The following is a 21858-nucleotide window of genomic DNA, read 5'->3' on the forward strand; positions in this document are numbered from 1 at the left end:
AGTAATGCCTATTTTAGATGCTAAATTGTGCTTTGTTTTCATAACTTGTAAATGTTTGCCTTCCTGCATTTCTGAGGAAAGAAGTGCATCTGCTTTGTATTAGTAAATACTCTGCTTATTTCAGTTCTGAAGACTGATGAGAGACTGAAGAGCAAAGTACTTTCACCGTGTTTTATTTTCTATTTGTTTGTTTGGAGCACTTATAGGAAACTCTTGGAAATTGACGATTTTGTTTTTTATGAAGTCATATAGAATGGCTTGGATTGGAACGGACCTTAAAGATCATCTAGTTCAAATCCCCTTGCTGTGGGCAGAGTTGCCACCCACTAGATTGGTTGCTCCAAGCCCCATCGAGCCTGGGCTTGAATGCTTCCTGGGATGGAGCACCCACAACTCTGGGCAACCAGTTCCAGTTCCTTACCACCCTTGTAGTAACAAATTTTGTCCAAATTTTGGACAAATTTTGTTAAGAATTTGCAGTTTGTTCTTTGAGTTATAATCTCACCTGGTCTTTAGGGGATTATTTTTTGAAGAGTAATTAAAAAAAACCAAAAAACTTATGTGGAGTAAACAAGATGAAAACAGACTTTTAGCTCTAGATATAAATGCAATCCTAAAATAAAATTCTTAAATGATGAGACACATTTTAGTACATCTCCTAACATAGGGAATACTGATGAGATTTAGTTTTCTGAAATATCATAACTGCGTAGCAGTAAATAATTTTGAAACTGATAGTTCTGTGAATGTTGAATAGCAACGCTTAACTAACTGCTTTAATACAGTGTTGGATAGGCAGAATTAACTGATTGTATATAGAATCATAGAATCACAAGGTTGGAAAAGACCTACAAGATCATCTAGTCCAACTCTCCTCCCATTACCATTGCTACCACAAGCCACTAAACCATATCTCATAGTTCCTCATCCAGACGCTTCTTGAACACTGCCAGGGATGGCGACTCCACCACCTCCCTGGGCAGGACATTCCAGTGCCTGACCACTCTCTGAGAGAAAAAGTTTTTCCTTATGTCTAATCCAAATCTCCTACGGTACAACTTGTGGCCATTTCCTTGGGTCCTGTTTGTTGCCTGGAAAAAGAGGCCAAACCCCTCCTCATCACAGTCTCCCTTCAGGAAGTTGTAGAGTGCAGTGAGTTCTCTCCTGAGCCTCCTCTTCTCCAGACTCCAGCTAAGGCAGCTTAGCTTAGGGGTGGTTCTGAATTCCTTGTTAATGGTAGGAAATAGTGTGTGTAACGAGTTTGGACTGGCCAAGACATAACCTACGGTTGTTGAGGAGTTGCTGAATGTAGTTCTTTTTTTCTTTTTCCTTTACTTTCTTACTTTCATTATAGCAGTGGTAATAGAATCATAGAATTACCAAGGTTGGAAAAGACCTCTGAGGTCATCCAGTCCAACCATCCACCTATCACCAATCCACCTATCACCATTTCCCACTCAACTATGTCCCTCAGTACAACATCTAAACTTTTCTTGAGCACCTCCAGGGGTGGTGACTCCACCACCTCCCTGGGCAGCCTATTCCAGCACTTGACCACTCTCGTGGGGAAAAAGTATTTCCTAAGGTCCAACCTGAATTGCCCCGGCACAACTTGAGGCCATTCCCTCTAGTCCTATTGCTAGTTACCTGGGAGAAGAGGCTGACCCCCACCTCACCACTACCTCCTTTCAGGTAGTTGTAGAGAGCGCTAAAGTCACCCCTGAGCCTCCTCTTCTCCAGACTGAACAATCCCAGTTCTTTCAGCCACTCCTCATAAGGCCTGTGCTCCAGACCTCTCACCAGCTTTGTTGCCCTTCTATGAACAAGCTCCAGGTCCTCAGTGTCTTTCTTGTAGTGAGGTGCCCCAAACTGAACACAGTACTCAGGGTGTGGCATCACCAGGGCTGAGTATGGATGATGATTACCTCACTGCTCCTGCTGGCCACCTGATGTGCCTATCTAGTTATGAAGTCCAACAGGTTAAAAAAAAAATAATTATATCCTTCAAGAATGTAATATTGTAATGCAAAGGCATTGGACATTTCCTAGTTTGTCAGATGTGTCTGGCTGCTATGCAGATAAACCCCAGTTACGGATAGGAACTATCTTTCCTACAATATCACAAGTATTTATTTGTTTTGCTTTCAGGTGCGTGTAAGCTGTAGATTTTTTAATGGAGAGGAAAATATTCTACAGATTGACAAGAATGAAAAAATCCTATAAATTCAATTTATGTTTATGTGTGTTTCAGCTGGGGACTAAATGGGAAGATTTTGCCTATGTGCTGTTTTTCTTGTTATTTGCACTGCCAGGCAGAACAAAGCCAGGAACTCAGAGAGATAAATAGAGAAAAAGCAAACAGATGCCAAGACAACAGGAAGGAAATGGCTTAATAGCAATAGAGTGGAACTGGGTGGAGGTTTTGGAGAGTAGGTGCTGGGATCAGGAGTAAGCAAAATAAATGGTTTTGAGCTGGGAGGCTGTGTGTGGAGGTATTAGAGACCAGATCAGTTGAGCTAGAAACAAGAGAGTGAATAGTTTTCCCAGGTACTGAAAACTAGTTGGAGGTTGTAGGAGATATGGAAAGACAGGTCTGATCTGTTTGGCAATGCTGGAGTATTGCAGGCAATTTTAATTCTTCTGTTTTCAACCTCCTGAATGATGGAGTGGAAGGAACACTGTACGCTTAGTAATATTCCAGTGAAGTATTTTATATGGATTACATTTTATTTTTCATATCAAATCACTGAATGGTTTGCATCATTTTTTCACTTGTCGGAAACAGCACATAAGGTTTTCTTCGTTTCTTGGTTCTATCATAGAAAAAAGTTGTGTAGCCTTACAAAGCCAGAGATTTCTTATGAAACAGGCTGTGACACTGTACCATCACAGACTGCAAGCATGGCTGGAAAACTAGGGTACGTTTCAAAGCTTTTGAAAATGTCTTTAATACCTTCTATCTTCAGTTTCAGATGGCAGCAGTGTGGTTGGAACTGAGGAGAACAGTTTTGACCGCAGCTATGTAAAAAAGAAATTGGAACATGGGCTTTCACGAATATGGCAGGTATGTTTTTTAATTGTCTTAATGTTTATTTCCCCCAGTAAAAATTAGTTATATTTATACTGATCTTTTTTAAAGAGATTTTTTTTTTAAATAATCTGCTTTGAGCTAAACGTTATAAAAAACATGGAAATGAAATTTCCATGATTCTGTTACTACTTGCTCACGCTACTTACAAACTCAGTAAAGCTACCAAAGCACGGTAACATGACTTTCAGCCAGTACCACCTGTTTCCTGCTTCATAGCACAGTCTGTTTTCTTCTCGTTTCCTTTTTTTTGTTCTGTTAAAGCAGTCATACTACTGTACATTTCCCTGCTTGGATAAGGCCTCTTGAAATTAATTTGTGACTGCCTCAGGTTTGAATTGGACATAGCTGATGATGATGGGAGTGCTGCATACCATGTAATAAATAGGAGCGGTGGGGAACTACAGTTTCCAAGACGTGCAAGGAGCCGTATTGGTCCCTTTTCCAATACATATTATAGCATTTCTGAACTAATGGTTTGGGATATCTCGTGAGAGGTATGGAAATGGAAGAATTAAAAAAAAAAACAAAAAAAAAACCGGATAAACATGAAATTGAACATGGAAAAACTGAAATTCAGAACTGAAGAATGGTTTTTGATGTTCTTTCTGGTGCAAGCAGAACTATGGAGAATGTGAAATCTTGTAAACCTGCCTGGTTGCATAATATTTTTTGCTGGATCATTTTAATACGTCACAAGATCCTGAACGTGTGGTTAAAAAGAAATAATCCTTTTATGTTGCAGAACAGTAATACAAAGTTTGGCTTTTTCAAGTGCTATAAAGTGTTTAGCATTATTATTGTATTGTTGTACTGATTATATTATTATTTAAGAAAGTCAACAAGAAGTAATTAATGTTACAGAAAATGGAGTTGTACATTATACCTCATAAAGAAACTGTAAGTGGAAACAAACCAAAAAGTGCTAATTAACTTGGCATCCAAGCGTTTGTCTTATTGTCTTTAGTGTACTTCGTAAATAGAACCTCATATTTTGCTTATAAATTTACTGAGGATTCATTAAATGGTTCTGAAATATTTGTGTTTTTGTAGGATGTTCAACTGAAAGTGAAAACATACCTTCTGGGAACAGATCTGTCTAACTTCAAATATGATGACTTCATATTTGTACTTGATGTTATCAGCAGGTATACTGATGTGGTCATAAGGCCACTTATTACATGCAGACAAACTTCAGCTCTTATACAAAGACAGCATATGGTTAACTAAGGCTGATTTTTACATTCTGATGCTAACTTTGATCCTATCTACTAATGGAGAGTTTGAAGAATGCTCCTCTTTATGTAAGATTCTGAGTGCCGGTTTTGCTGCCTGCACCAGGGTTGTAATTGGGAGAGGTAGCATTAATTGCTTTGCTGCTCAAGTAGTTCTTAAGTGTCATAATATTTGAATGTTGGCCAGTTTTAAAGTTTCAGGAGCGTAGACCTGACAGCTCCAATTTTTCTAAAACCTTTTAAAGGGCTTCTTGATCAAGAGCAGCAAAGTACTGCAATACCCTTACTTAGTCTGTACATTACTTTGTCTTTCTGTTTCGGTAATAAAATGATGGATTCAGGTTGTAAGCTGTATAGAGGACATTTTACTTTGGTAATGGTTTGTTGTCACTGAGTATGGGATATCAAGATAGGATTTGGATGGAAATGAGACACGGAGTTTTGTGAAATGAGTGAAGGGTTTACAATGTAACCTCTCTTGTGATAATGAGTGAGGCTAGAAATTTGGATAGGAACAGCAGTGATAAATCAATAAATATTTCTAAACTTTGCTTTATTACTACAGGCTGATGCAAGTTGGAGAAGAATTTTGTGGCAGTAAGTCTGAAGTTTTGCAAGAATCTATCAGAAAACAAAGCGTTAACTATTTCAAAACATACCACAGGTGAGGCTACTCTGTCCACAGTGAATGAGTGTAATGATATTTCTTATCATTGGTTTTAGTTTTAAATGAATTCCAGAGGAATTCCATTGAATAATGTTCCTGCATTGAGGTCGATAGGTTTCATTGATAGTGGAATATGTTTTGTGGTGAGAATAGGGCTCTGAACCCTGGAGAAGGGAAGAAGATGGAAAAGCCAGAAGTTTCTGCTATCTGAATAAAGATGAAAAACTGTGTGATGTTTCAGTAGTTTTAAAGGCTGTCTCCTAATCTTTCTTGGGGGATTCTGAGGATGAATTCATCTAATGTCCATACATCCTGCCAAAGTTGTTATTTCTTTTTCTGTTATTACATTAAAAGATCTTTCATTTTTTTTTAAATAAGCAATTTTGTCTTATTAAGATACTTAGAACTGTATCCATTCTTTAGAGTAATTTTCAGTGTTCTTTCATTGACAGTATCTAATTATGTTTCAGACCGAGCTGCTTTGGCCTCGGTCTCTGTCCTCATACATTCAAGACTTGTCTATTTAAGTTGTCTTGATTTCCCAAATGTTTCGATTGGGTGACTGACTGATCTTTCATTTTAGTTACCTAGCATTTATCTTTCTGACTTTAAGTAGCTAGAAGATAGGAGAAGAAATACATTATTCTTTGCTCTAAGAAGTTCTTAGCTCCTCAGTCTTGATCTGTTCTCTTCCATGACCCGTTGTAGGGAACCTACTTTAACAGGGGAGTTAGACTCAATGAGCTCTTGATGTCTCTTCTGACCTCTGCAATTCTGTGATTGTCTGGGAGCTGTATTATTAGCATATAGCTAAAACATCAATTTGGTCTGAGACTTTGTGCTTAAACTTCATTGAGTATGGGAAATTATGATATGTAGTACGTAAGACACTGTCTAAATTCAGAAGCTGAGAATGTGCTTTGGATTTTCTTCTGACTTTGTTAGTTTATAGCTATGATTTCTTTTCAGACATTAAATGAAGACCTCTGTTTCAACTGCCTGAAAAGCTAGAACCTTAATCACATGCCTACTGTCTTGTTAAGAGATGAGTTATAATCTCAGAATCAGGAGTCCAACTCTGGGGTTCACACAGCACCACACAAAATTCAAACTCTATATCTGATAGCGTTGTCCAAACCCTCCTTGAATATTAGCAGCTTGGGGCTCTGACCATTGCCCAGGGGAGCCTCTTCCAGTCCCTGACCACTTATGGTGAAGAACCTTTCCCTAATACCCAACCTCTCTCCCCTGAGACCTCCTCATACATATTTGCTCTCTAGACCCTTCACCATCTTCATAGTTGATTAAGATGTGATGCAACTTTTCCGTTTCCTAAAAGCATTTCTGAACCCAGAGCTGGCTTTACTGTACTGCTTTGGAAACTGACTTTGCAGCTGTTGGTTCTTATGATCAAAACTGTTTGAGAAGAACTTTTGGCAACTCTGAGTGTAGCGCCCTGAATCTTTCCACTTAGCTTGCTGTATGCTTTATTTTTCAGCATCTCTCTTCTACTCAGAAAAGCTGTTTTTGTCTATCCAATCGCCTTTTATTCATCAGATGTAGCACCATACCCTGCCTAATTATTGTTTGATTGTCATGGTTTTGATTTTGATGATGTTTTTAAGGCCTATCTAACAGCTTAGTGAGTCAGAGACTAATTGCTGAGTTGTCTTCAGACAAAATAAAGATTAAGGGAGTTTAATGAAATATTTCAAAGAATGATTATTTCTACACATAACTTGTGTTTTCTTACTAAGGTAGTGTTTTCTGTCATTCTTGTGAAAATAAAAGCAGTATGTGCTGCTGAGATGCATGTTATGTTAACTTTCTAATACTTTTACCTGTTCTTTCCTGTATGGGTATTGTGAAGATTATTGGTTTATGTTTTCATCCTCAAAAGGCAGGGAAAAATTAGCTCAAAACAAACAAACAAAAAAAAGCACCTCTGTTCCAGCTGTGTCCTTCAGACTGGTTTATATAAAAGCGTTAAATGTCTCAACTTTTTAGATCAAGCTGATGTGGCTTGCAGTCCCTTTATATACTTAATTGAGGAGAAAAAAAGATAGTGCTTTTAAGAATTCATTAATACATAAAAGCTACATAGAACTGAAATGCTCTGAGTCCAGGAGTAATCAGTTCTTCGATTGTGTCATTTAGCATATGTGGCCTCCTACGTGTTGTGGTGTTTTAGAGAACTGCCAACATAGAGAAAGTGCTCAAAGGAACTGATCATGTCATTCATCAAGAGCAGAAAAGCAGCGTAATACTAGGGTGCATGAAGCCTTTTGTTGGGTAAAAGTTGATTATTTGGAAAAATTAGAATGGGCTTTTGGCAGTGAATATCAGGAAGGGGGTTTTAGAATGCAACTGACTTGTCTTTCTGATGCATTTGTTAAAAGGTGCATACACTGAAGATTTTCAGAGAAAGAATGCATTATGCCTTCCATTTGTGCCACTTTCTAGGCTTATTTGCTGGTGAAAAAGCATCTGTTGAAATGCTTTGCCAGTGGCTTCATTCTGTCTTTGAAGTGATATGGAATATCATGCCATATAGCTTTTAAATGTTTGCTTTTCTACGAATCTTTCTTCTTAGTCTTCCTTTCAAAGAATTTTAATCTGAAACTGATTTTGATAATGTCCATCTATTCCTTCTGTTGGCTATGGGAAGGTCTGCAAGCTATGAGCACTCAGTGCCTCTGAAATCAGAGTTGAAGTCTGTTGGCATTTAACTGATAAATTTAAATGGACATGGGAAAATGCAATCATAATTCAAGTGATTTCTCATCTTGTCGCGCAAGAAAATTTTAATTGTAGCAGTGATTACAGTTTGTTATTCAAACAATGATACTCCTAGAATATTTTACTGCCTAATTAGAAACCTAGTGTATAATTTACCACTTGCTGTTCATTAAGCATAACACTATACTTTATATTAGGAAGAAGAGAGAGAGCAGTATGAGCCCGATAAGCACTCACTGGTATCTTCCTGCTTATATGGCAGAAAGGTTTTCCTTGTTAAAAGAATTTCTGCTTATTGCTGAATGGAGGCTCTTCTGATGTTCAGAAGTGTAATAGAAACAATGCAGAGACATAATGGCCTGATTATATTTCCTTAATACTTTTTCTATGTTAGTACTGAGATTAAGATGTGAAGCAAACTATAGCTTAGGTAGTTTTAATAGCCATTTAGTTTTTTCTTTGATGTCTGTAGGTCATCTGGCTCTTTCCACTTCCGTTTGCTTATTGAAAGAAACTATCTATTTTGTGATGGCTCACAAGCTGTTGTATTGGTGGAGTATTTGTATGCATTGTGCTGCTTTCTATACTCTACATAGAGAAGAAAGGTACTGGGTGACTGTACAGTCAGTTCCTCTGTACTTTATAATGGTCATACTTTGTAATGACAAAGAAAAATTGCTTCCAAACTTTGGAGCTTGGCATTCTTTGGTTATTTCTTTAGAGGTGCCATAAGGCAAACACTGTGTTAGTTGTCACAGTTTTTATGTGATTTGTCACTTGAAAGAATGAGTAAGTACTGTCAAGTATGTGTTTTCAAGTGTGACTTCTTATATGGCTTTTAAAGGCATCTTTCACTGCATAAATTGTCTGTTTTCTGATTTGCTCTTGCTGCCAATTAAAAATACTCATTTGTTATGTTTCAGAACCCGTCTTGAAGAATTAAGAATGTTTTTGGAGAATGAGACCTGGGAACTTTGCCCTGTTAAATCAAGCTTTGACATTTTACAGCTTCATGTACGTTCTTAGAATAACACATATGAAAGTGTTGATACTGCAGTATCTAAGAGTGAGAAGTAACATATCTCTGAAGTGCTGTGAAAATGCCAAGTGACTGTTGAAAAAGCTGAAATTGCATTTCAGGAATTTTGGAAACTATAGAATCCAAGGCTTTTAAGACAGTAACATTTTTGTTTTAGGCAGGTAGAGGATTGCGTAACATGCTCCAATTGTAAGCATATTAGTCTTTGTTATTTGTTGTGTTTTAATGTGTCACTTATTTATCAATTTCAAAATCATTATTCTGAGAATTTGATGCTGAAAAAGAGTGCCTAAAAATAGTTACAGTCCTTTAGTGCTCACTAGTTTGGACCTGTTTTGGGAAAAGTAGGTCATACTGCCTGATTTGAAGAAAAATAATTTTTCTATGGGAAGTACCACCAAAAGCATGTCATGGGTGTCCTCACCTCCTGTACTAAAGGAATTTTGTGTAGTTTAGCATATGTGGGATGAATTTCACCTGTTTTGCCAAACAAACGTGGATGTCTATGATTGAAGCTATTACTAAAGTGCAAAAGGGATATAGCTGAGTGATGCAAAGGAAAAGGTAATCATTAGAAACTTATTGTGAGATGGATTTGGAGATTATAAAAAGAATTGAAAAGAACTTATTTTTGAACATAAAATATTTTAAAAAATCTGCAATGGTAAACTGCTGGGTAATGTGTGTAAAACAAAACAAACAAAACCAAAATTGCATTATGGGTAAAATTTCCTAATTTTTGTAAAATAAAAAGCACACTTATTCATTTTCCAAAATCAGGTGAAAACTACTTTCAGAATGCAGGGGATGTATCACATGTCATAACCAGCAACTGTTAAAATTAGAAATATGAGCACTATAATATTGCCAGTATCAAGGTTGACTTGAACCAGTATAAAAAGTATGTTGTTATGCTCTCTCTTTTCATTAACCTGTAGTCATAATGATATTGGAACTGTCCTGCTGCGAATTAAAATTGTACTTTCTTTCTGTTAATAGGAATTTAAATTCATGGTGCAGTCACGTTCCCCATCTGTGTCACCAAGTAAGCAGCCTGCTTCAGCAATTTCAACGACGGTAACTTTATTTGAGCAGTACTGTAATGGAGGAAATCCATTTGAAATTCAGGCTGACAGCAAAGACGATGAGACAGAAGATGTGTTAGCTTCCAATGGGGTACGGAGCATTTCACAAAAAAAATCAAATCTAGCTCTCATTAAATGGCTGTTTATTTCATATGTCAGCGATGGCAAAATCTTAGTGCATGAATTAGTAAACTACTGTACTGCTTAAGTTCTCAAGGCAGTTTACTCCTATTAGATTAATTACTTAGTTTTTTAACAGTGCCAGAAAGCTGGGCAATCCTGTTTAAAGTTTGGGTTATTTTGCAGCGGGTCAGTATTTTTCCATTGAAGTCAGTTGTTCTGAAAAGCACTAGGAAGATGCATTCCACTTCAAATTAGTATTTTTTCAGGTTTTTTTTTTTTTTTTTTTTTTTTTTTTTTTTTTTTTTTTTTTTTACAAAGCAAATAGATACAACGATTTAGCTTTCCTCATGGAAGTAGTGTTTACTATTTTAGAAGGACTGGCTTTCTGGAAGGAATCATTATTAGTTGATCCTTCTGTTCTGTTTGTCTACACATGCACATTTTCCAAGGGTTATCTGATGTTTGTTAAAAGCACATTTTTTATTGTCATTTAAATGCTCAGAACACTCACTTTACTTTGTGATCTACTGCTGCAGAATTGGACAATAACTTCTAGCATATATTTTTTTTTCTAGATTTCTGTCAACATGTAGTAGTTATCAAATATATTATAATTTCAAAGGCAGTACCATTCTCTTGAATGATGTATAAGCAATTTTTTGTTTAAAACTTTGCTTCTATTTATTCGTTTGATAAATAACTTTTTTTTTTAATAAGGCTGAATGGCTGCCTGATTTGCATCTTTGCCTTTTGTGTTTTTTCTGTGGGATTCGAGCTGTGAAGCTCAGATTTGATGTGTATCTCCCATGCCTGGACATGATGCTATTGCCTCTTTCCTGTTGTGTCACTTGCAAACAATGTACAGTTGATTGGCATGAATTATTGTTGCTTTATGCTTAAAGGAATGCGATAGAGAGACAGTTACCTGGTGATAGTTGTTCTCCTGTCAAGGAGTGGAGCGGAATGTACATCCTGCCTTTTCATTTCAGTAAACTGAAAGAGTATGCATGGTTATCAATGTTAGATTTAAATATTCCAAACAAGCATGAGCAGGAGGTGGAGTGGCAGTTTACAAGGGTGGATAATGACAGGACAATGGGGAATGATTTTAAGCTGAGACGGGGGGGGGGTTAGGTTAGATATTAGGAAGAAGTTTTTCACTCAGAGGGTGGTGACACACTGGAACAGGTTGCCCAAGGAGGCTGTGGATGCCCCATCCCTGGAGGCATTCAAGGCCAGGCTGGATGTGGCTCTGGGCAGCCTGGTCTAGTGGTTGGCAACCCTGCACATAGCAGGGAGGTTGAAACTAGGTGATCATTGTGATCCTTCCATGATGCACTCCAGAGAATGATGCTAAGAACCATAGAATTCCAAAGTGCTGTATAGAAACCAGCTCCAAAACAAAGCTTTTGTGGGATCTGAACAGCTGTTTGGTAGGTATCTGTGAAAGATCCATAGTGAAATAATTGTTAATGGTAATACAGTACTTTTGAGGTTTACAAAAATTAAAGCTGCTGCTGCCGGAGAGTTGTTTTCACTCTTCAGTATGTTTGTTAGCAGTTGTGCTTTTTAAAATACTATGTTTTTTTTCTTTTCCTGAGGAAAATATTATACAAATTATTATTATTAGAAAATAGTGATATTTTTAAGACAGCTTTCTCGCGAAGGTTCACTTTTAACAAGAAAAGCCATCATGACCTGCATTGTGAGTACCAGTGAGAAAATACTCACGTTTCGGGATAGGCTTTTTTGGGGTCGGGGGGCTTGTTTTGGTTTTTGGCCATCGTTTGCAGGTAGATAGTTAGAAACATGTGAAATTGTTTTCCAAAAACGATAATAACTTAGGTTCTGAGTTTGGTTAACTTCTCCAGAACAACAACTACAGAATAATTGTTGGTCAGAAATTTCTAGAACCTCTGATTCCCTGCAATTCACTGCTAGCAAATGAGTGCAAATGCTGTGTCCAGACAGTCTCTGTAATTAGTGCATTGTCTTTTCAGTAGGATACTGCAGTTCTAGAAGGCTGAGGTTGTCTTCATTTCTTAACCTGTAGATACATTATGGGATTTTTTCTTTCTATGGACATGTATGAGAAATCTGTAAGCTTTGCACTCAGGTTAGAACTGATCTGCTCTGTCCTTTCCAGTTGTAACATTTTTTTTGATTCAGAATGTTTCATCTAACTCTGGTAAAATTTAAATGACGTGAATTTCCCCTATAGGCTTATGGTTCTATGATTGTGAAATCACATGAGGCAAACATTAGGTAGCAAATACAGATGAACTCTGCATGCGGTTACTGTTAGCTGTGCAGGGACTGCCATGTTCTGTGAGACCAACAACTCTTTCCCCTCAGCATCCTGCTTCTCACAGTGGTTAGCACAAACACTGCAGGCTTATGAGCTGATTTGTTCCAGAATTTCCTTGGGGAAAAAGAGAAAAAGAAGCAAATCACTCCCAAACCATTGTAAATGAATAATATAATTGTCCGTGAAATTTTCTGCTACCTGTTGCATTATTACTACAGGGAGTTGATGAATTCTGCTGTTTGATCGTCCTGAGTGAAAATGTATTTTTTGTTCTGAACTTGTCTCTATCTGTTGAACAAATTACAGTATTTTATACTGGTTGTTCACTACTGCCTGTTTTTTGAAGGTGCACGAGGCTTAGTCCTAGCCAGAGCTAAAGATCCTTAAACCAGTGATTGGTAGCTTGTCACCAACGGCATCCTCTTTGCTTTGCACACAGATGCTGCTGCAAACACATCCTGTCAGGACAATCCATGCAGAAACAGCCATGGGGTAATGCAGTGCTGATGCACCCTGCCCTGCCAGAGCTGGCTGCCTCAGTGGCTCAGTGCAGCGGGCTGTGCTTGTGGTGAGTCAGGCTAGAGGGAGTCATCAGCCGAGGAACCAGCAGTAGGTTAATGTGTCACAAGCACAGCAGGGTCTGTTCTGTGGTTTCCCTGCATTGAATTTGACCCGTGTCCCATGTGGTAGGCTTGAGCATTACTGGGGACTTTCAAAGCTGGCTGCAGCAGCCTCTTTTTCGAAGCTCTATGCCAATTTAGTGTTCTTTGCTTGAGAAACATTAATATATTTTAAATTGATAAAATCTGAATTTGTGTCTGGTGAAGAACTGTAATGAATTTTGGCTCTCCTTTAACACCAGAGGGACAGAACGTTCTGCATGGAAAAAGTAAAATACCAATTAATTGATTTATTATTTATTTTTCTTATGAAGTCTAGGTTATATTTACAGTCATTCATACAGTAGTTTTGCTAACCTGAGTGTGATGTTATTAGGAGAACTCTGGAATAGTTTATAGGGCTAACGTATATATTTGAAGTAAAATTTAAAATTATATTCAGTTTGCCTAATATAATTTATGATTGGTTAGGGACAATGATGCTTCTGATTTTTCTTCATTTCTTGTGGAAGTCTTCTGTGGTGAGTGTATCCTTTATTTGAGATGTTTTTAGCAACTCAGCATATAAATGGGCTTATTCCTTAAGATAACTTGAGTTTCATGCATTGGGAAAGGTTAAATAACTGCTTTTAATACAGGGAAATGTTAGGTATGGCTGAAGAACTATACTGAGAGTGCAGATGTCAGTGTTTAACGGTACTAAGAAGATACTTACACGATTTCAATCAATGTATTTTACCTCAGTCATCGAAGGATGAAATCCTTACTAATATCTTTGTGAAGGAAGTGTTCTTCATGTTTAGGTAGACAGCTGAGGTGCAGAATAGGGTAGCTGGTACTAGAACCAAGGCTTCTGGTCACCCCGCTGGTGTACTCTTCTGGTGACTATCCTCTGTTTCTCTTTCATTAGCAGTTAAACTAGAAATTATTTCAGGTGGAGATTGCAGAATTTTGGTTCCAGAGAATGCAGATATGTTTCTAGATATCTAGAGAAATGGTATGACAAGGCTGTAAACAACTGACTTTACTTATCAGTGGTCTGCTGGATGTTAAGAATTGTCAGTGTCTCATTTGAGAATTTTTATATCTTTTTCTTATCAACTTATTTCTTAGTTCTGGACAACTGAAGGGGCCTTAGGGTCCAGACACCTCTGTTTTTTTGTTTTTTTCTCATCTTAAGCTTCAGTGAGACATTTTATGTCCATTTTCTGTAGCTTCCTAACATATTTTTTCTTGTGATACAGATAACTTAGTTTTATAACACTCTTTAATTTCAGTTAGTCTTGTCATAGCCCTATGTGTTAGTTTGGAATGACTACCTAAACACTTGATAATTGCAGTGATTATTGCTAGTAGTCACAGTAAATTATTTAGCACTTTGAGATGTTACTGCAGACTGTATTTATTAAAAATATGCTCTAGAATGTCTCGAATTTGTGATTGAGTTAATTATCTGCATTTTAAATCATGCAGTATTTTCATCTTGTAAATAAATTTTCCAGCTTATTAATAGGTTTAGATTGAGGAGACTTAATGAAGTATTTTCCATGTTAAAAAAAAAAATAAATTCAAAATGTTCTCATTCAATTAAGACGGTTAACAGTTTATAGTCAGCATATAATTTCACTATCACTGGATTTTAATTGAGTTGGAGCACGTTATTTATTAATGCATAGTAAGTGGCTGTAATTCTCCAGGTTAATGTTTCAGCCAATTTAGTTAAAATATGACTTTGTCAAGCCTGAGGTCAATGCCTTTAATTATAGCTTTCAGTTATCAACAGCGTTCATGGGTCAGAAATTTGGCGTATGAATACCACTGATCAGTCTGTTTCTCATACTATATGTTTCTTCTGTCTCAACTATTTTTGTTTTGAATTTGTTTGTCCTGTGGGCTTTCCACTTTTTTAATATACTACTTTCATTGTGCTATGCTTTAAAAACATTCATACCTTGGGGCTGCGGCAAAATTGCCAACCATAACTGAGAAATATATTTTCTAGTGTATTTTAGATGATTGAAAGACTGACATTCCCTTGCTGTACCTTCATGAGTTTTCCCTTCTGGAAAGTACCATTTCTTAAAGATCCCAGAATCAGACTGTCTTTGTCATGTGGGTCATTATTTTTTACTCCCTGGACAAAATGGCTTTAGAGCAATGCCCACATTAAGAAAAAGTTGAAAGTAAAAGTATTGTCCGTCTTCAACTGAAAATGCATTTGTGGAGCCTGATGCATAGGCTTAATGCCATGTAGGAGTTCAGGAAAATGGGTTACATCCATAGAGCATCAGGTGTTTGTTTTCCTTTAATGTTTTGTGGGTTAAGAAATTAACCTTGTGAAAAGCTTTACCTCATTATTTACGAAGTGTTTAAAGCACCTATACTGCAGAGCAACCAAGAATACTTGGACAAAAAGGTCGACATTTAAATATTACTCTGAGTGAAAAAAAGATTGCAAATGTCCGGTGTTTTTACCAAAAATAATCCCAACTGTATAATACATTTTAATATGTATGTGTGGTTTCATAGCTATAAAAAGCATTTATTGTATGTTTTAATTTCTGAGTAGTATTTGTCCATATAACTTGTAATCAAGCAATAACAGTGCATGTCTACTGTGGAAACCCCGTACTGTGTTGTATATGCTGTACCTTGCGTTGCTCATTTTTTCGCTCATCAGTTGTTAGGTTCAAACCTTCTATCCTTACATTGAACAGAAGTTTCTTGTAAGCTTTGAAATGCAAGGGGACAACAAGAAGAAAACAATTTCAAAAAATTAAAGATGTCTGAGTTTTTGGAGGCAGCAGTTATGTCTGTAACTACTTAAGCTTATTTTTCAGATGTTGCAATTTGATGTTGGTCTTCTGTGAGGGGGTCAAACATTAGAACAGGCTTCCTGGTGAGGTGGTTGGTGCTCCAGGCTTGTCAGTGCTCAAGAGGCATTTGGATAATGCCTTCAATAACATGCTGTAATTTTGGTTAGCCCTAATGTTGTCAGGCAGTTGGACCCAATGACCTTTGAAGGTCCCTTCCAACAGAACTAGTCTTGTTTTGTTCTCTTCTTCCTTCCCTCTCTCTCTTTCTCTTCTTCTCTTTCTCTTATCTCTCAACACAGGTAAACATGGGTCATTCAGTTATATATTCATGTTTCTCATAAGGTTATTCTGGGCTGTGCTGTGGGATCTGTGTAAAATGATGCGTATGGTGCATGAGGCTTAAAACAACCGCTAATCAAGTTCTATGAGAAAGGGAGGACAAACCCTTCTATTCTATCCCCCATTGGTTTGTTCCAGTAATACAGCAGAGTTATATCACTGCAGTGTTACTTAGAATATTATACTGTATTGTGGGGTGGCTTTGTTTGTTTAATTTGTTTGTTTATTTTGTGTACAAGCTAAGACTTATCAAGTAGGGCTGCAGAAGCCTGTTCCTTGCCTGCTCTGCAGTTTTTGCTTGCTTCATTTACACTGTGAACTTTATGTGTAGAAAAAGATACTCCTACATACAAAGTCACTGTTCTTGCTGTTTGTGTAGATAGAACAGCATACAGGTGAAGGAAGTAGGTACAGAAAAAAAAAAACTGAGAAAAATAACACTGTTACTGTAGAGTAGCCACGAGAAATACTTGCATTTGTGTTTGTTTGTTTGTTTACAGTATGAATCTGATGAACAAGAAAAAAGTGCCTATCAAGAGTATGATAGTGACAGCGATGTTCCTGAAGAGTTGAAAAGAGACTATGTAGATGAGCAGACAGGAGATGCCCCTATGAAGAGGTCAGTACGCTCAGTCTTATTTACCTGTGTTTAATCTCAGTACGGTAGTTCATTCTTGATTCAATCTCTACAACAGTGGAATGATAATCAAATAATTCAAATAATCTTTATGATACCTGCACAGTGAGAAAGGCTCACCAGTTACATCTGCAGGATGGGGAGGAACTTGAAACTATTCATTGTTATTGCAAAAAGAAACTTGGGGAAGCAAGATTTTGAAGGAAGATAAAGGTTCTGTGAAGTGAGTTGTAGAAAATTCATTAGCAAGCATTAGGCATTCTTCTACAACTGCTATTATATATGTGTAATTCTTGTTGTATCAGTGGGAATTTTTTGCAAACAAATGTCTTGAGACTTGTGCCTCTACTTCTACAAAGCAGTAATCTTTTAGAAATTTCAGACAAACAAACCAAAAAATGAAACAGAAGCACAGTACTGAGTAGATGTCTGCTCAGTCTTTATGAAGCAAGCTCACCTTATTTGTATGAAGAGGGTTTCAGGGGTACTAGAAGGGCACCACTTGGGTCAAAAGAGAGGAATTTTTTATTATTGTTACAAAATCATTCTAGAATAAAATATTATCGTGGTTTCATCAGACATCACAAACTACTTCATTTCAGTGAAATTCTAGAGATATTGATAAAGATTAATTTGTGGGAAAAAAAACACAGTCAGTGATCATAGCTATGTACTGTGAAATTGTAACATGATGAACTTTTGGAAGAATATTATTTTGAGGTTTTTTCTTTTTTTTTTTTTTTTTCCTTCTTAGTGTTTCTCGAGAAACTCTGAGGAGCAGAAAGAAATCGGATTATAGCCTCAATAAGGGGAATGCACCTATCCTGACAAACACTACACTCAATGTAGTAAGGCTTGTTGGTATGTGGAACAATTATTGGAATGTATGTTTTCTATTTTAATACAAACCTGTGGGTTCTAGCAAATATATTCAATGAATTTTGAAACACTTTAAAATCACCAAGTTGGGCACTATTTCAACTTTTTGAATGTGTGGTAGTTCGGATGAGGTCTCAGTGGATTGTGTCGTGGTGTATTGAAGTTTCCTGCTCTGGAGTGGCATTGCCTTCCTTTGGATTTCTTGCAGCTTCCTTGTACTGGCAGTTCAGTCATTCTGTAATGCACTTATACAGCCAGCAGGTCCTTCACTTTACCAGTTTTTTCCGAGGGATGAGCCTATAGTTTATTGCAGAAAGATATGTGTTTTTAATTAATCGATTCTTAAATGCATGGCTTTACATTTTGTACTACTGAATTTCATCAGATTCTTATTACAGCATTCATTAGGTCCTCTGGTTCCTCCTGTACATTATGCCAATCCCTTTCTGTTTTGATGGTACCTCTTTATTTTTTTCCATTATCATACACTTTATTTTTGTGCCAGAGTCATTCATGAGGATTTGAAAGAAGAGTTGTTGGAAGCTCCACTAGTAGCTTTTCCAGATACTTCCTTTTTCATCACACTCTGTTCTGCCTTCTCTTTTACAAAACAGTTGACTAAATCCCAGATGGGTGAAATGTACTGTGTTCTTTGTCTAGAAAATCAAATATTTGTATCAAGAATATTTGACTTAATCTGATATAGTTCACATTTAGGAGGTCCATGAGTTGTTTTATGAATTTCGCCCCCATATAAAACATAAAGGTAAGCATGATATTGCTCTCCTGATTTAGCTGAGTATTTTATGTCTGTTAGCATGAGATCTAGCTTTGACCCAGTCCCCTGGATTCTCCTCTGGCAGGTAGGGATGCTATGGAACGTGCCCATCTTTTAACAGTGGTCTCTGCTAATGCCATTGAAGGTTTCAGTTCATCTCGCACTGTCTCTGGATTTTGGCTAGGAAAATGCTATGGTACATGACACTGTTCATTTTCAAGGGGTGTAACCAATGGGTATTTAGGATTCTTTCATTATCAGTTGAGTAGAGTAGATGGCTCCATGAGGTGATACCTGTCCTGGATATCTTTCCTTGCATGTCATAGTATAGATATCTTAGCATTTCTCTTCTGGAGCTGCTTCCCTTCTGCACAGGAGAGCTGAGCAACTGACATGGGCTGAGGGGCTTTTCTTAGATAAGTTTGACAAAGTGAATTGCGTGTGCAATACCAGTGATATGATGCCTTAAAAATTAAGCAGAGACCTAGTAAAATACAGTATAGGTATGTCCTATGCATCAGAAAGCCTGTACTTTCTTAAAGTTTTGCCTCATAAAAACAAGGCTGTAATTTCAGTGATATCTTTTTGGTGGCGGTAAATGCAGGTAGCTTTTGTCCCTGCTACGTATTGTCAATGACATGCCTGCCTCCCATATATTTGCATCAGTATGGCTTTTAGTATATCTGTCTAGATCAGCTTCTCTCTCTTAGTTAAAAATAAATCATAAGGGAAAGCAAGTTAATACAGGAAATTTGGAGTGAGATTAAGATGGGATTTTAAATTGCCCTCTCAAGTAGAAGAAATTGTTGCCTGGCTTATTTGTTATGTAAATAATAGTACTTGCTGGAAATAATTTTGAGCTATTTCTGGGGGCTATGTGCATTGTAAGGAGGCTAGATGAATAAAAGTGTGACTTAGTGCATATTTAGTAAAAATAGTGTAAATGAGTTACTGTGTATAGCTGAAGTGGGAGGTCATAGAGTTTACAGTTCAATTTATTTGTTTTTCCATTAAGTTAATAAATGAAGTAGTTATTTCTCAAGTTGTTTCTAGTATAAAGCAACAATTAGATTAATTTATAGGGTTATTTTTTCCCTACCATACTCTTGCCTGTTGACTTAAAACTTGAAGAATGAACCCATGCTAAATTGTTATGGTATATTGAGACCTAGGGTCTGTACATCAACAAGAATATTTGCCATTGTGAACACTGATTGTTTTAAATTTTTTTTTAATTAACATCATTCATATTTAAGAAATGGGTTGGGTTTGTCTGATGCCTTCTTTTTGCCTCAGTTTTCCTTCTCCTGTGGGTAGTTTTTTACGAAGTAACTCTTAGATTTGGCTTGCTTTAAAGCTCATCATCTTTGGAGAAAATAATAGTGGTGGTGACAAATCTCACAGCTGAAAACTTGTTGCTAAAGAAGTGAACGGTCATGTAGTATAGGACTTCATGAGCCTTCACAACAAGAAAAAAACAGAAAAAAAACCCAAAAACAAAGAAAACCCCCAATCATACAGTCTTTCAAAATGATATAACTACAGTGTGCTTTTTGTGATTTCCTTCAAAGTGTCATTTTAGCCTCTAACATATGTCACAGCAAACTGCATGTTTGGAATTCAGAGACTCACTAGAAATTATTTTATAATGACCATAGATATACTAAAACTCTCATAAATATATGGAGGTAGTGAATTTTATTTACTTTCTTGGTTTTAATGATCAGGTTTATGTAGATCAGTCCGATAGAAAAAACTGCTGTCTTGAAGGACACTCCCAGAAAAACCCCAAACAAACAACAAACTAACATACAACAACAACAAAACTCCAAAACCCTGGCAAATGTTCAGTAGTTTTGGCCATTATGAATTGTTTATAGAAAGTGTAGCTACTTTGACTTACATAAACTCAAAGTGGTATTTACAAGTATTTCTGGAAATTTCTGGTGTGGTGTGTGTTTGGGCTATTAGTGCTGTTTGGGAATGTTCTTGTACATGTTTTTCACCCAAACTATGAACTTTACTGCAACTAGGTAACAATGTATAGAAGTTAAAATTTGGCATCCTCTTAGAGAAAGTAGGAGGAAATGTTCTTGGAACACTTTTGTGTAAAGATGCTGAGTGATGTAGTAATAGAGAAATGTTCTTGGCTACAGAAGATTTTTATAGGGACAGTGCTTGGGCAGTGCATAGCCTGTTAGAAAAGTGTAGGACACTGCCCAAGAGACTACCTTGAATGCTTATGCCAACCACACAGATATTTGGAAATCTAACTGTCCAGAATGTGACACATCACCCTTTATTTGTGCATATGTTGCAGGCAAGTTTGAAAACTGTGCTTAGCTCAAAGTGGAAAAAATCAGCCTGTAGCACTAAGGAATATTCAGAACACATGAAGATGGCAGCTGCTTTGATAGGGTATCATCCTTTCCAAACATCCATAAATTTCTACGTAGACTGTGCTGAAATTAACTGCATTTGTTGTTCCCTTTTGGAAAACAAATGGAACAGCTTAGGTCTGCTTTTCAGTTTGTTCATAATGCTGTAGGTCAAAATGTTGGTAACTAACATTGATAAATAACATGGAATTAACACCTGGGTTAACCTGCCAAATTATTAGATACTTGAACTCTTGTCAAATCTCCAAAAATAATGAAATATATTCCTGAGTGTGTTAGCAAACTGGGGCCCACTTGTGTAATGTTCAGGCAGGTCGTTTAAGCTAGATAGAGATGTGGAAAGCAGCAGAATCAGGTTTTGCTTGATTCTTGCCATAGTGCTGTATCATCCCACCATAGTTGTGCCATGTTTGTCAAGTTCAGGTAGTCTTCTATCTAGTCTTCTAGTCTACTTCACAAGTAATTGTTTAAAAAATCAAGTTGCTATCCCTGATACTAACAGCTAAATTTGATACTTGATTTCTCTATGTAAAACCACATTTTCTCTGCTGGTTAGTAAGTTGCTTTGCTGTGCACAGTGTTAACTTTAAAAATGTTGCTGACTAAGAAGTAAATTATTTTAGCACCCTCATGCAGTATTTTATCAACCTGCCACATGAAAACATGTCTGAAATGTGGTATTTTGTTAACTGATGTGCTATATCTGACATGCTGAATGAACTGCATTTACGTCTTAGTTCAAAAGTTGCTGTCTGTAATAAGCCAAACCTTATTATATATATAGTATCTATATTAAAATACAGTTACACTGTTGAGATGCGAATGGGGCAAGTAGCGTGTCATTTCTGAACTAGCCAGCAGTAAGTCTGAGATCTCTCAAAGAGCAGTTTTTCATTAAGTGCACTTTTCTTACGACCCTGTGGAAAAACATCCATGGCCTATGCTATAAGACAAAACTATGAAATTAAACCTGTAGGGAAAAATTGCTTTCTGAGTCCAAATCCTATGATCAATTAGACTCAACTAATGGATATATGAAGATCTTTATATTCTTAACTTTTTTTTTTTTTTTCCCGAAGTCATACGCACAACAGCAGAGAGCAGAA

The 21858-nt window shown here is 36.9% G+C and overlaps 1 protein-coding gene across 2 annotated transcripts in view; it reads left to right on the forward strand.

Moving 5' to 3' along the window:
* Nucleotides 1–21858, forward strand: part of VPS50 (VPS50 subunit of EARP/GARPII complex) — a 69163-nt gene that overhangs the window by 24387 nt on the left and 22918 nt on the right. For both annotated transcript variants that reach the window (NM_001396634.1, NM_001012854.3), the window contains 7 exons: nt 2967–3064; nt 4142–4236; nt 4889–4987; nt 8653–8743; nt 9768–9944; nt 16560–16678; nt 17451–17557. In NM_001396634.1, the coding sequence (NP_001383563.1) occupies nt 2967–3064; nt 4142–4236; nt 4889–4987; nt 8653–8743; nt 9768–9944; nt 16560–16678; nt 17451–17557 (786 nt within the window). The remainder of the gene's footprint in view (nt 1–2966; nt 3065–4141; nt 4237–4888; nt 4988–8652; nt 8744–9767; nt 9945–16559; nt 16679–17450; nt 17558–21858) is intronic.

The sequence above is a fragment of the Gallus gallus genome, chromosome 2, assembly GCF_016699485.2.
Source record: "Gallus gallus isolate bGalGal1 chromosome 2, bGalGal1.mat.broiler.GRCg7b, whole genome shotgun sequence".
Taxonomy (NCBI): domain Eukaryota; kingdom Metazoa; phylum Chordata; class Aves; order Galliformes; family Phasianidae; genus Gallus; species Gallus gallus.